The sequence below is a fragment of the Phoxinus phoxinus genome, assembly GCF_949152265.1.
Source record: "Phoxinus phoxinus genome assembly, chromosome: 22".
In the NCBI taxonomy this organism is placed as follows: Eukaryota; Metazoa; Chordata; class Actinopteri; order Cypriniformes; family Leuciscidae; genus Phoxinus; species Phoxinus phoxinus.
In genome coordinates, this window is record NC_136897.1 from 9,340,947 (window position 1) to 9,357,154 (window position 16,208).

At 38.3% G+C, this 16,208-nt stretch overlaps 2 protein-coding genes across 3 annotated transcripts in view; both read left to right on the forward strand.

Annotated features, from left to right (window-relative positions):
* Positions 1 to 16,208, forward strand: part of LOC306991003 (uncharacterized protein) — a 538,544-nt gene that overhangs the window by 514,686 nt on the left and 7,650 nt on the right. The window lies entirely within an intron of this gene.
* Positions 1 to 16,208, forward strand: part of cdk5rap1 (CDK5 regulatory subunit associated protein 1) — a 52,746-nt gene that overhangs the window by 29,046 nt on the left and 7,492 nt on the right. For both annotated transcript variants that reach the window (XM_079598418.1, XM_079598419.1), the window contains exons 8-10: positions 413 to 510; positions 7,302 to 7,357; positions 9,417 to 9,547. In XM_079598418.1, coding sequence (XP_079454544.1) covers positions 413 to 510; positions 7,302 to 7,357; positions 9,417 to 9,547 — 285 coding nt within the window. The remainder of the gene's footprint in view (positions 1 to 412; positions 511 to 7,301; positions 7,358 to 9,416; positions 9,548 to 16,208) is intronic.

The window sequence follows — 16,208 nt, forward strand, 5'->3', positions numbered from 1 at the left end:
CTTTCTTGAAAAACTTCCAGTGGCCAGAACTCTGACAAGGGAGGTGACCACAGAGTGGGTCAGTGTTTATGCACTATAGTGCTGGTAAGGATTGCATACAACCTCATGTCTTGAATGGGCGAACTAACCCTTTTAAGACATGCTTTTTTGAGGTGGTAAATAATGGCGCAAAATTTTATTGACTAGCGCAAACCCACATTGCATGATTTATTTAAATACTCTCCTCCCATAAATTTTGCAAAAATACCTGTCCACACCTTTTCATCTCTAATTTCTCACTGCATGTCTTTAGTAAATCCTTATAGTAGTTTTTAACACCAAAAAAAAAGTGTTTGCGCTGGCGTAGGCTATTTAAAATGGCCCTTTGCCTGTTATTACAATATTTAATTTAACTTTTTTTTTGTTAAAACAGGTGTTACACTTGATTCAGGAGAGAAGGAACATCTGCAAACAGATCCATCTGCCAGCACAGAGTGGCAGCAGTCAGGTTCTTCATGCTATGAGACGTGGGTAAGAATCGTTTATAGGGCTGTGTATTGTCAGCTAACCTTATTACACATAATAGAGACAATAGCTGGGCTGCTTGATTATGACAAAAGTAATTTATTTTGGTCAATATTGTAATTACTTTAATTACTTAACACAATAATGAGTGGCCGATATGATCAAAACCTAAAATGAGTAAATATAATATAAATGTATATAATATAAAATATAAAAAAGTATATTTTGATTGAAATAGCCAATACACAATTTTCTTTACCACAGCAGAATTCTAGGCTAAGTCTCCAAAAAGTTAATGAAGACAAGTAAACATACAATAAAAACAAAAAAGCAAATTACAAACAATAGCAAATTATTTATTAGTTTCAGACCAACATTAAAAAGAGGGGTAACACTTTATTTTGGGGTCCAAATCTCACTATTAACTAATTGCACATATTAATGCCTTATTCTGCATGATGTAGCAAATTATCTCTATGAAATATTAATAATCAATAATAACTTGTTATAATTTATTATAAATATTTGGATCAGTTAATATAATTAACTTAATGTAGTAAAGTTAATATTACAGTCAACCCACCTATTCGCGCTGTGAACACTCGGTGTTAATTGTTTATTCATTCTAAGAAATATTAATTTCCGGGAAAAGGGAAATGTATTTCTTATTTTACAGTACTAAGAGCCTGTAGTCAAAATCTAAATCGTAAAGTAAACCTTGTTGCAAACAGAGAATCAGAACCAAACATGTATTGTGCACTAGTTTTATGAACTAAATCACAAACATAACTAATCTAAACACACACACACACACACACACAGGAAAAAGGGTGAGTGACAGAATGGAACCGGAAGCAGGAAATGGAACTATGGGAAAGATCCATTAATGGATCTATGAAAAGAACCATCAGCATATCATTTTCAGAGCACCTCATTAAATTGATACTTGTATGGGTTGTGCGGCGGATACAATTCTTGAAGTTGTTGAAAATTTAAGTTGTTGATAGTTGCGAGAGTGTCAAACATGGAAGTTGTAATCGTTTTCTTCTCCGTTGGAGGAAGAAGATATAAAGAACTTGCCTGGTTAGTTCGACTCTGTTCTGGTTGAAAGTTCTCTCTCTCCATGAGCACATGGCTGAGCACGTGCAGATTTGTGGCCTGTCAGCCCTGGGCCGGAGAGGCCATGCTGGCATCCAAGGAGTGAGGAAGTCAGAAGAGTAGGGAGAATGTCCAGGTGGGCATTTATGGCTCTGTCTCAAGTGTGATTAGACATAGCCATTGCGGATTGTGTCCATTTATACTCCGATAAATATAAAAAACACTAAAGTGTGAGTCATTAAATGAGGATTAATTAGAGGTTACATTGACCATTGGTTCAATCATAATCATAAAATACACAGTATTAAAAACACTACACAAGACAGTAAATTATCACACACAATGTTCTGGAATGTATGTTTATTTATAGACCAGCTCATCTATGATTAATGCAGCAAAGTCTGTAATAAAGATTGTTTCTGTCTCCCCCATTGTCTCTGTCTTAAGCACGTGACCACATTTTTTTAACAGCCATAAAACCAACTTATCTGATCGTGGTCATGGTAACCAAGACCTTCTTGCATTCACTGGGGGGATGGGACCAGAGATCCCAGAGTGAGTTTTAAAGATTGTTTGGTACATATACCAAATAATTGTGTCTGATTTGTCTCAGTCGTTACAGATTCCCCCTTTTCGATCATTGTTGTCCCTCCTATGGACAACCACGATCGACGTTGAAAGTGCAGAAAGATCAGACACACCTCCAGCATACAAGGCTTGGGAGGCCATGGTGGCCTCTGGTTGTTTGCGTCTTCTGGAGCGGTGGTCGTTCCACGGCAGGTGATGTTGACAGTAGCCAAGTCCAGGTTTCTGAGTTGGTGCAGCAGTTGTCGAGTCCGCAGGTGCCTTGACAGTGTGTCACCTGTCATCCTGAAGTCCAGTAGTTTTGGGGCAGGTGTTTGCTTGTGGTTGTTGGAAGTGATTTCTATGTATCCCAGAGAGGGTCCTCTAGATTTGCTTGGACCAACACTCCATAGTGGTTCACAGCTGCTGCGTGTTCAAGACCACACCGTGGGTGTGTCCCTCCAAAAGTTTAGTCAACATGCTGATGAAAATTCTCATCACTATAAGAATTATTCTCTAGCTACACAGTTTACATGTAATTAAATTTAGGTTTAATTGACAAGGTAACTGCAAATTTAGCCTACAGCACTCAGCAAGGACTATGCCTAAACTAGTGAAGGTGAAGTTCAGCTGAGAAGAATTGAAAGTAAAAGAGAAAAAATAAAAAACTTTCTTGAAAGAGAAATTGAAAAGATTAGAAACCCTAAATGGGGTTAAATGAAAAGTATTTTAGAATACTTTGCACTGCGTACACACAAGCTGTAGTAAACCTTGAACCTTGAAGGCTTCAAGTAAATTATGCTAACCGCTAACTGTAGAAGTTATAATTTTGCTTAGCTTAAGCTGAATGGACGTTAAGTTAGGTTAGCTTAGCCACCTAGGCTGGTTTGTTTACAAGTCACGAGTTAGCACTTCCTGTGACAAGTCGTTGTCATGGGAGCCAGTGCATGTCAGAACAATTCAACAGTCCATGAAGAATGTCTGCACATTTTAAACGAGTTATGCAGGTTTAAACGGGTTAAAATGTGGCGCTTATACTTTAAGTCTTTCAAAAACTTGATGTTACATGCAGTAAAATGCAAATGTGGTTTGGCATTTGCAAATTTTACTCATGTAACTCTTCTCTTAACTCTAAACAACTTCTTCTACTTGTTTAACAGTAGAACTACTGGAATTCCATAAATACTAGAACGACCATAGCGGTCATTCTGACCGTTCATACTTTGACGTTCATATGGCCGTACTGAACGTCATATTCGTCATGTCATGTCTACATTTTAACCTTCTCTTTAAGTTTTCCAATGAAGCTTTTAATTCCTGTCGTCATGTTATGCCCTTAAAACAAGCACAGAAGAAAGATTGCCCCGACAGCTGCTGCCTCTCTGTGAGAAAAGTTTTGCGTCAAACATATTTTTTTCACCACACTCACCACGTGAATAGACATGCAAAAAGTTAGGAAACGTCAAAGCTTCATACCGTTTAGTACAGCCCTGTTTGTAAATAAGTTCAATAATCAATACAAAATCTAAAAATAAATGGATCTACAATGTTACGATAGGTAATAATAAAGATCAGGACACAAAATTTAAATTCAAATTCAAATGAATGTGAAAATGTATTTTCCAGCCTAATTGATAAATATTTTCTTATTTTCTTTGTACAATAAAAACAAATCTTATGATACAATAACATAACTTATAACATATATACAATAACAAAAACACTATATATTTGAATACATTGTAAAAACTTTCATGGACACGTAGGCCTGTCGCGATAGTCGATAAATCGATTAATCGCACGATAAATGACCTCGATAATTTTTCTAGCCGCGATAATTTCATTTGCATACTTGTTTGTTATCCGCGACTGAATGACAACTCTCGTTTCCTTAGCGTAGGAGAAGTGAACCCTCTTGTCAGTTGCATTGTCTTTTGTGTGGGGAGGCGGCGCTTGTCAGTCACATGGACTTTGTGTGGGAAGGCGGGAGTGCTTGAGGCGACTGCCGAGAAGAACGAAAAGACGAGACGCAAGTTGTGACATGGAATTGGTTTCAAAGCCAAACGCGACAGCTGCAGTGTGGGAGCACTTCGGATTCAAACCGAATGACCGTGGTGAACCACTTAACCTGAGCGAGCCGGTATGTCGCATTTGTTGTAAAACAGTATCGACTAAAACCGGTAACCAGTGTTGTGCATGAACGCGTTCATATTTTCGCCGAACGCTGAACTGAACGAATCACTTTTCATACAATGAACGTGAACGAGAGATTTTTCGAGAGAACTCATCTTATTTTTTGCATAGCATAGCCTATTTGTTAGGATTTTAGTATCATAATGATTAGGCTAATAAATGCACGCACAATTATCCGTGAACTTGATTTGAACAAATGCCTTTCAACAACTTGTGTGTGCAAAATTCTGAATTAAATTAATGTGCAGAAATTTGTACAAATAGAGAGGATATGTAGGCCTACTATACTGTTGTAGCCATTAAAAAAAGCGCGTTTCATATTTGTTAAAATATTATAATGTTATTTTTTTTTTCCATTTATGAAAAGGGAACAGCACGACCGAGTAAGATAGGATGCGTAATATGAGACATGGAGCGGGTCAGACATGATTTTGACCGTTGAAGTTGTTATAGAAAGCTTTTCTTTAAAGTAAATTTCGTTTTGTATAAATTGTATCTTAATTTTAATCAATTTTTTATCAACCAATTGCCTGTATTTAATGAATAGGCCGACGAAACAAATATAACGGAGGCGCCCGCGCGCTCACTTGCATTGCACGTGAACTAGAGCACATCCTCACTTAACGAAACTCAGTGTATGCCTCATACAGACATGACAAATACATCAAATACACAAAGCTTGAAATGTCTTTAAACGAAATAATTCAAAACGAAAAAAGAAAAAGGCTAGGCCTACTCTCTGATTATGTAATCCATTATTAGGCTTAGCCTATGTATGTGCATTTCTCTCTATAAGCGCGTTCACACGGAGATGGCGATCGTCAACTTCATCTTTGCAGCCGAGTCGACACTTTTAGAGAAAACACTTGTTTATTAATAAAAATCAATACACGCGTCACCGGATTTACAGATGCACCCACACATATTATTTAGAAATAACGAGATATTGTGTTGAAATAACTTATTGTTTTTGGTGTTTATTCAAGTGCATTTTTTGTTAACAGAGACTGAGAGTCCATTGCTTTTATTGTTTTTGGTTGTTTTGTTCATTGTTATTGTGGATATTTAAAATGTTTTCCATTTTCAGTGTTAAATAGTCTCTGGAAATAAACGTTTATTGAATTTTGAAAGGTGTATGTGCATTATTATGCCATTATCATTATTCTAGATGAAAATGGTCTCAGATCGACAATATTATCGTTTATCGCGATAATTTCTTGGACAATTTATCGTCCAGCAAAATTTGTTATCGTGACAGGCCTATGGACACGTATGCAGCACAATACAGTAGCTACACACAAAAACAGGCTAAGAAAAAACATGAACATTAGCTAAACAAGAAAACAAACTGCTTTAGAGCGATTAGTTTCAGTGAACAAAAAAATATTAACTAACAAAATCAGGTTTACACATTTTCCTCAAGTGGGCTCATTTGAACGGCGCAAACACCCCGCATCATTCACTGACGCTTACGCACAGTCCACACAGGTAAACACCGCCTTTCATGTGCAGCTCCCACACACTTTGTGACATTTGGCACATGTCTTGGTTTAATTTTTGTTTGCAGTTCCTCCTTACTTGGCACTGCCGCCTTCTCTCCATCTGTGTCTGCTCCTGCCCGGGTCCTGGCTCTCGCACCACCAGTTGTGTGGCTTTTGATTTCATGTGGTCGGAGCGAGTTGGCTCGCCAGTCGCATGATGAAGTCCCTCTGCGAAACTTGCTCATTTGTGCACTTCTTGTACAATATAATATATTAAGTAATATAATATGCTATGCAACGGGGACACTCATTACCAATGGCGGGAAATGTAGCGGACTTGATATCTATAATGTGTGTGGTCAAAATGACCGCCATGGCCATTCTAGGTAGAAATAGTTTTGTGATTTTAATAAAATAACAGTGTCAGAATAAAATATACACATGTTTAGGAAAAGTCAGAGTCCTACAGCCACATTGATTTTATTTTAACAAAGTTGTTACACTGTAAAGTAAAAAAAACAGTCAAAATGACCGTCTTGGGAGTTCTAGTGTTAAAGAGTAAGGAAATAGATTTGCTGTAAGTCAAAGCTTGTCTAAGCATACATAGTCACGTCCGTCTCGTGCATAAATACTGACTTTTCAGCGAGTGGAACAGTTTTGATCACTAGGTAGCTCTCTGCTTGTAGATGCAGCCAAAATTTAGATGAATTACATCAATCTAACAATAATTTGTAAGGCCTTTACATTGTAGAAAGGGGAGCATCACCCAGGTCTACGTATATATAACACTGTACTGAGATTTATTCGTCAGAAACAGATTAAGCAATACTGCTATTTGGATTTCTTCAACCAAAGCAGAATAATAAATGCCGGTACAGTTTACAAGACGCTGGGATGAGATTCCTTTGTCAAACAGACTTGCGCTTTAATGCTGAAATTACTGATACCGGTTGAAAAATATAAGACTCTTTCACCTACAGTATAGATGTCAATTCCAGCTATAGTTTTATCTGCATTTAAACAAGCCAGCAACTAGTGATCATAATGCATATTGCATTCAATTTGGATCGGAATGATCAAATGCACACCTTCAAGTTAACAGTAGTTTAAACGAAGGGGAGGATTTATGGTGTGGGTGCACCCTTATGAGGCCAGTTAATTGCTGTGATTTTTTTTTTTACTGGCTTCAGGCAATCGTAACACCTGGAGGGTGTTCCTATTGCGTCAGCTACTGACGCAGCATCTCGTTCCTTACTCAGGAAACCAAAGTTACATACATAACCGAGGCGTTCAGTTCAAATTTTTTTCTTGCCTAATAGAAGCACCCTGAGAAACAGCGGTCACAGATTATTTAAACAACCTGCCTTTTGATTATTGAACTATAGGACATGATGTGAATGCAATAATACAAGTGTTTTATAATTTAATTTCCTTAAACCTGTCATTTGTTTTCTTTCTTAGTTACACCCGAGAGGCATATCTTGAGCTTGTGGAGAACATTCGTAAAATAATACCAGGTAGCTTGTCACTATGAAATATACCAATTGAATATACCAACTGATTCTTGAGTAGTGGGACAAAACTGCCTACAGAACTGATAAAATAGTTGTGTATGTACAAGTTATTTTGTATTAATCTGTCAAACATGTACAGATGTATATCTATTTACATTTTAATTCCATTTACATTTATTTGTATAACGCTACAGAAAATGTATACACTACAATTCAAGTGATCTGTTATCAGAGGTGACTGTGTCCAAGTTATGCATTTCAGAAATGTTAGCTAACAATGCATTAATTTAAACAATATATTAATTTGAGTCAGAAACAATTAGTAAAGTATACATGTTGTTAACATATGATATGGATATACTGTATAGAAAAAAATAGCATTGGTGCATGTTGATTCTGAGTCCTCGCAGGAGTTGCAGTCATCTATTCAGAGGTGTTGGAGCATCTGAATATCATATCAAATAATTTGTAGAATAATTATAAATGATGACAAATCTATTTTCAAATCAACATTTGTATAAATTGACACTATAGGATTATTTCAACCAGATAAGAAAGTCTGATGAGGTTAAAAAAAAATATTCAAAATAAACTATATCTGTGTGACCTTTTTGAACTCATGGCATGTGAAATGTTAGAAGATGACCTTCAGGCTAAAGCTGATTATAAAGCTGACGTTTCTGTTAATATCTGACAAGTGTGAAGCCTAATAAAAGAGGTAGACCCACTTTATATTAGGTGTTTTGGTAACACTTTAAGTATGTTGTAATAAAGTACTTACAGATCATTTGCAAACTATTAGTTAATTCATGGTTAATATCTTGTAGTCTCTACATTGTTAATATATTAAGAGGCTGTATACAAATAGTGAGTTCTTCATTCACTGTCAATGTAATTAACCAAATTATTATTGTTTAATTAGCTCATAAAGAGTTAGATCATGTTTTTTATGTTTGTAAATGTTCCTTTAAAAAAAAAAAAAAATACAGTAGTCAACATTTGAAGTGGATCAAAAAAGTAAATCAACGTTGCCCTAAGACAAGAACGTGTATTGTTCAAAATTCATGTATAACTTTGATGAAAGTTTTTGATCCACTTCAAATGTTGAACCAATGTGTTACATGTGAGCACTTTCACTCTTGAAACAAAATAGTAATTTGTAATAGTTTTAAATTAAGTTTTTTTAATACAAAATGTATCAAATGTAGCAGTAAGAATTCTACTCTTAATTTGTTGGGTGACATTTTTTTTGTGGTGTACTGCTATTGTTAGTTGTAGTTACATTTCAAGTACCGGTAACTGAATGTAATTACACTGTTGACTGTTGCATCTAACCTTAAACTTAAACTTAGACATACTGTAATGCCTACCGTCTACACCAGGGATGTTCAACTTCAGTCCTGGAGGGCCACTGTCCTGCAGAGTTTAGCTCCAACCCTAATTAAACACACCTGAACAAGCTAATCAATGTTTTCAGGATTACTAGAAAAGAGCTTTTGTCAGGGTTGAAACTAAACTCTGTAGGACAGTGGCCCTCCAGGACCGAAGTTGAACATCCCTGGTCTACACCTACCTCTGATCATACCTGTATCCTAAACTCAATAACAGCAAATAGCTATTGCAAATCTGACAATAGTTTTGCAGAACAGAATGTATGTACACAATAAACTACATTATGAAATGCTTAATTTTATAATGTACTGTAAGTGCATAGTAATGTAATAATATAAAGTGGGACCAAAGAGGTATATTTTAAAATGAACCATCAGGGCATAATATTAATTTGCTATTTATAAATGCTATTTAGGATACATGTATATACTTTTTTTCTTTAGTTTAACTTCTATTAATCTATATAAAATATTGAGTTATGTTTGAGCATGTGACAGATGAGAAATAGTGTCATCATTTTGCTAAAAATACTAAAATACATGTCAAAGAATGATTTCAAATGTTTTTTTAAATGCCTCAATAATCAATGTAGTGTCAAGTTATGATGTGATGTAAATGAAGTGCTGTGATTTATGATGTTCCTCTCTGTCCCTGATAAATCATGTTTCAGGAGTCAGTCTGAGCAGTGATTTCATCACAGGCTTCTGTGGAGAGACTGAAGACGACCATCAGCAGACCCTATCTCTCCTCAGGGTGGTGGGCTATAACATGGGCTTTCTCTTCGCCTACAGCATGAGGAAGGTCTGATATACCTTTTGCTCTTTATATCAGATACCTGCCAGATTCATATACAGTGGGGAGAACAAGTATTTGATATATAAGTATTTTGCAGGTTTTCTCACTTAAAAAGCATGTAGAAGTCTGTCATTTTTATCATAGGTACTCTTCAACAGTTAATGACGGAATCTAAAACAAAAATCCAGAAAATCGCATTGTTTGATTTTTAATTAATTCATTTCAGATTCAGATTCAACTTTTATTGTCATTGCACAAGTTTTCAGCCTGTACAACGAAATGCAGTTTTACATCTAACCAGTCAATAAATTATTAAAGTGCTTATTCTCATAGCAATGCTTAAAAAGTTCGATAAAAAATTCAGAAGGTCCATAGGCCATAGAGATTTCATATAGTGCATAGTTAAGATGTATTGGTTAAATGCATAATGATCAGAGGTAGTCAGACAGTCTATAATCCAAGAGGAATAAATAAATAAATAAATAAAGGAGAGAAACGACGGCGGAGCAGCACAGGGACAAGGGCTAGTGTTGGGACTTGATGTTGAGCAGTGTTATGGTGTTGGGAAAAAAGCTGTTTCTGAGCCTACTGGTGCGACTCCTGAGGCTCCTGTAACGTCTCCCAGACGGGAGGATGGAAAACAGTCCATGACTAGGGTGTGTGTGGTCCTTGGTGATATTCTGAGCACGTCGCAAACACCGTGAGTGATGTAGATCAGTAATGGCTGGGAGTGATGTGCCATTGATTTTTTGTGCAGTTTTCACCACTCGCTGTAGTGCTTTCCTGTCAGCCATTGTACAATTCCCATACCACACCGTGATACAGTTAGTGAGAATGCTCTCAACTGTGCAACGGTAGAAGTAACAGAGGATCTGAGGGGACAGTTCAGCTTTTTTCAGTTTCCTGAGGAAGAAGAGGCGTTGTTGAGCTTTCTTGATCATAATGGAGGTATTGAGTGACCAGGAGAGGTCTTGTGAAATGTGGACACCCAGGAGCTTGAAGCTAGTGACCCGCTCTACTTCAGCCCCATTGATGTAAATGGGAATGTGGGTGCCTGCCTTTGCTTTCCGAAAATCAACAATGAGCTCTTTGGTTTTGGAGGTGTTGAGCACAAGATTGTTATTTGCACACCATGCAGCCAGACGCTGCACTTCCTCCCTGTAGGCTGATTCATCATTGTCCCTGATCAAGCCAAGCACCGTTGTATCGTCTGCAAATTTGATGATGGAGTTAGTGTTGTAAATGGGGGAGCAGTCGTGGGTGAAGAGGGTGTACAGTAATGGGCTGAGCACACACCCTTGTGGCACACCAGTGTTTAGAGGAAGTGTAGTGGAGAAGAGGTTATTTAACCTCACCTTCTGGGGTCTGTTGATCAGAAAGTCCAATATCCAATTGCAGATGGATATGCTAATGCCAAGCCTGTGTAATTTCATGATCAAATCAGATGGTATGACTGTATTAAAAGCTGAACTGAAATCGATGAACTTGTATTTTATTGCATGACATAAGTATTTGATACATCAGAAAAGCAGAACTTAATATTTGGTACAGAAACCTTTGTTTGCAATTACAGAGATCATACATTTCCTGTAATTCTTGACCAGGTTTGCACACACTGCAGCAGGGATTTTGGCCCACTTCTCCATACAGACCTTCTCCAGATCCTTCAGGTTTCGGGGCTGTCGCTGGGCAATACGGACTTTCAGCTCCCTCCAAAGATTTTCTATTGGGTTCAGGTCTGGAGACTGCATGACCTTGAGATGCTTCTTACGGAGCCACTCCTTAGTTGCCCTGGCTGTGTGTTTCGGGTCGTTGTCATGCTGGAAGACCCAGCCACAACCCCTCTTCAATGCTCTTACTGAGGGAAGGAGGTTGTTGGCCAAGATCTCGCGATACATGGCCCCATCCATCCTCCCCTCAATACGGTGCAGTCGTCCTGTCCCCTTTGCAGAAAAGCATTCCAAAGAATGATGTTTCCACCTCCATGCTTTACGGTTGGGATGGTGTTCTTGGGGTTGTGCTCATCCTTCTTCCTCCAAACACGGCGAGTGGAGTTTAGACCAAAAAGCTCTATTTTTGTCTCATCAGACCACATGACCTTCTCCCATTCCTTCTTTGGATCATACAGATGGTCATTGGAAAACTTCAGACGGGCGTGGACATGCGCTGGCTTGAGCAGGGGGACCTTGCGTGCGCTGCAGTATTTTAATCCATGACGCCGTAGTGTTACACTAATGGTTTTCTTTGAGACTGTGCTCCCAGCTCTCTTCAGGTCATTGACCAGGTCCTGCCGTGTAATTCTGGGCTGATCCCTCACCTTCCTCATGATCATTGATCCCCCACGAGGTGAGATCTTGCATGGTGCCCCAGACCGAGGGAGATTGACCGTCATCTTGAACTTCTTCCATTTTCTAATAATTGCACCAACAGTTGTTGGCATCTCACCAAGCTGTTTTCCTATTGTCCTGTAGCCCATCGAAGTCTTGTGCAGGTCTACCATTTTATCCTTCATGTCCTTACACAGCTCTCTGGTCTTGGCCATTGTGAAGAGGTTGGAGTCTGTTTGATTGAGTGTGTGGACAGGTGTATTTTATACAGGTAACGAGTTCAAACAGGTGCAGTTAAAACAGGTAATGAGTGGAGAACAGGAGGGCTTCTTAAAGACAAACTAACAAGTCTGTAATAAAAATTACAGACCTCTACATACTTTGTAAGTAGGAAAACCTGCAAAATCGGCAGTGTATCAAATACTTGTTCTCCCCACTGTATCTCTTGTATTCCTGTTCATAATAATATGGCAGTCATTATACTTCAAAAGTAAGCTAACCTGTTCATTACAGTCAATTTGACTAAATCTAGAGAGAATAATGATGAAAGAGATAAAAATTATAATGGCATGTTTAGTAATTAACGTGATGTAAATTTGGTGACAATTGCTAGATTCTTTCAAATCATAGTCACCTTTAGTTATATAGCGCTTTTTACAATACGATTGTTTCAAAGCAGCTTTACAGTGATAACGGGAAAATAATGCAACAAAGTTTGTTTCGGCTGTACAGCAGATCTAGAAGAAAATAGTGTCATAGTCCAGCTTAAGTAAGTTCAGTGATGGTTCATTGCTGTTGTAAAAAAAGTTATTAATTTAGTTAATTTATCTATACAGCCATTCTGGAGAAAACAGTGATGTCATCGTCCAGCTCAGTTTTGTTGTCACATAATGGTGTCAATGCAGGCAGATCAATAATCAGGGCTCCATACTGTGACCATTTTTCCTGCCCATGCAGCAAAAATGTATTATAGGTCACGCTGGCGTGACCACAACTTTACCCAGCATCAAATGGCAAACGAAATGAAAGCGGAACGAAACTGCGCTACTCATTTGTGCTTTAACGACCGTTTATTGTTCAGACCAATAATAAACAGCGCAGCGCCGCAAGCTACTCGCCAGTCACAGGCCGATCTTGATCACGCAACACCGTTACTACACAGCGGTGGGAGATCCTGTGAAAAAATCTATTAAATTCATCACAGAATTAATAACATCTCTGCAAGATCCAGTGAGAAACAGTCAGATTCGGCACAGAGTTCAGCGTCAGATCAAACAGCGCTAACATGGAAAACAGAAAAAACATTGTGCCATGAATGAACAAGTTATAGAAGGCTTTAAGTCTATAAATCACCAACATTCACCATGGATTTAATGTAGTAACACTAAGTGTAACTATGGTATTGTGACATAAATAGTTAAACGCTTACAAGTACTACACATCTTTTTCCAGCACTTTAAAACTATAATATCATATTTAAATGTTATTTTTAATGTGATGACCTAAAAAAAATTCGTTCATCCTTCAAAGATGGTACCCATTTATAAAACTCACACGTATATAAAAAAATGTAATCAAAAAAAAGATTAAATTAACATTGTAACTAGGGCTGAACGATACATCGAATTTTCATCGTCATCGCGATATGAACTCCCGCGATGAACACATCGCAACAGACAGCCTGACACGATGAATAATGCCTGGTTCAGATTAGCACTAACTTACACGTTTTTGACTCCTAAAATCTTGTCGTGGACTAGAAACATGTCAGACAACACGTTGCTTTCCGACCAGTCATCGCGTGCCGTCACACACACACATTCACTCGCAAACATTCACTCGCACGCACAGACACACAAACACACACACTTCACTGTCCCTCGCTCACTCACGCACGCACGCACGCACACACACACACACACACACACACACACACACACACACACATACGCTCACACGCTCACTGGCGCACACACTGTTGCACTCACTCACGTCTCGCCTCGCTCACACATTCAACCCGTCGTGGAGGACCGTTAAAGAATTAAACATGCTATAGTCTTTCTGTCGTGAAGCATCGCAGACGCGACGTAGGTTGTCGCCCACTATGACACACTATACGAGATGAAACGATCGAATCTTGCGTCCCGACGCCCGTTGTCGTTATTACGAATCTCCACGACACCCATACGTCAAACGGATCGTGCCAAAATCGCGCTAAAATCGTGTATTCTGAACCAGGCAGGTAATAAACATTTGACCTATCACGCAAAGAACCTATTATAGCACTAAGACATGGGAACAGTATAGTTAACAATCACATTTATCGCAAGTCATATCGTCATCGCAATATTAAACAATGTTATCGCACATCACAGCTTTTCCTCATATCGTGCAGCCCTAATTGTAACCACCTACTGGTCCTGCAGAGGATGCTTATTAGCTATTTTGTAGATATTTTGTATCTAATGTAGATAGAATGTAGATAGAAAAATATGCACTGGGATTGACATTTAAAGACATTCTTAACTCTATTGGGAGTTAGACAACACGTGTCAGGACCTACTCATTGTCTTAATCATACTCTAGATCTAATATTATCACTAGGGATGGGAACCGAGAACCGATTCTTCTTCAGAACCGGTGCCCAGTGAATCAATTCCTTGGAACCGTTAGCATGCCTGCGTATCGATTCCGCGTATCGGTTCCGCTCGTTGCAAATGTGTCATGACGTCACACACGCGCTGCGTTGTTTTGATTCAGAACGCGGCAAACATGGCAGAGGCAGAAGTTCGACGCAGAAGTATAATGAGCCCTTTAACGGGACGGGATGTTGCTTTCCGACCAGCCATCGCGTGCCGTCTCACACACATTCACTCCACATACGCACTCACTCACTCTCTCTCATGCACGCGCGCGCGCACACACACACTCGCGCGCGCGCACACACACACACACACACTCTCTCGCGCTCACTCACTCACACAAACGCACACATGCTCACTCACACACACGCGCGCGCACATACACACTCACTCACTAGCGCTCACGCACACACTCTCGCTCACTCACTAGCGCACACACACACTCTCTCGCGCTCACTCACTCACTCACTCACACAAACGCACACATGCTCACTCGCACACATGCTCACTCGCACACATGCTCACTCGCACACATGCTCACTCACACACACACTCACTTTGAGAAGTAGCTCACCTATCCTTTTAGATTTGTTCTGAGGTTGCTACACATAATTTGTGTATGTGCTCTGTCCTGTGTCTTCTGATCAGATATTAAAGCGAGTTAATACAAACAAACAAATTTGTACTTATTCCCTCACCCAATGAGAATCGATAAGAGAATCGATAAGGAATCGGATCGATAAGCAATATCGATAATGGAATCGGAATCGTTAAATCCTTATCAATTCCCATCCCTAATTATCACATTGAATCAATGTTGATGCCGTTGAAATTCTGCAGCACAATGACATCTCAAATCATTATCTAGTCTCATTTAGCCAAAGCTGCAAAGCCGACTCTGAAATAAGGCAACACAACACATACTAAATATGTGTCCACAAGACTTTTGGCTGATGAAAGTTGTCGCCTAGAGTTTTTGCTTCAAAATGATCTGAAAATCATCCTGCCTAATCATTTACATAAAACAATACATTGATTTAAACTTTGTAAGACACGTTTTGTTTGGAAAGGCAATATGCGTGAGGGGCGTGATTGATCATGAATAATGAAGTGATTCACACAGAAGACAATGACCTGGTAGAACTTAGCTTTCGATCATTTTAGATGACATGGGTTCAAACCCCGAACAAACATGGACTACTGTAATTTGTATTTATTAATGCATTTTATATTATTAATGCAGACAGGATTTGTCTAGTTCTAAAACTCTGTTACACCATATCGTTGTTTTGCTTATATTTAAAATATATTATCCAACAGAATAACTGAATTTACATCTGTATAATAATTCCAATTGTAATTTCAAAAGCAGTTCTGTGTAAAAAAAAAAATATATATATATATATATATATATATTGGGGTTCCCTATACAGAAAGAGTTTTTTTAAACATGGTTTTAAGCAAGGTCTGGTCCTGCTTCTGCTGAATTATTTTAATAAAATCTCTCAATGTGTCCAAATATAGGCCCTATAGCCTATTTTAGTTTTATTAATTGTATTTAAAGGTCTTTTACTCAAAATTTATATTGAAGTATTCAATCCAGTTGTTTCAACTGGTTTAGTAGAATTTTAGAATGTTTGTGTGTATCTGGCATTATCTAAACATGAACGCGTTCATGTTGAAGAAACGCGTTCATGC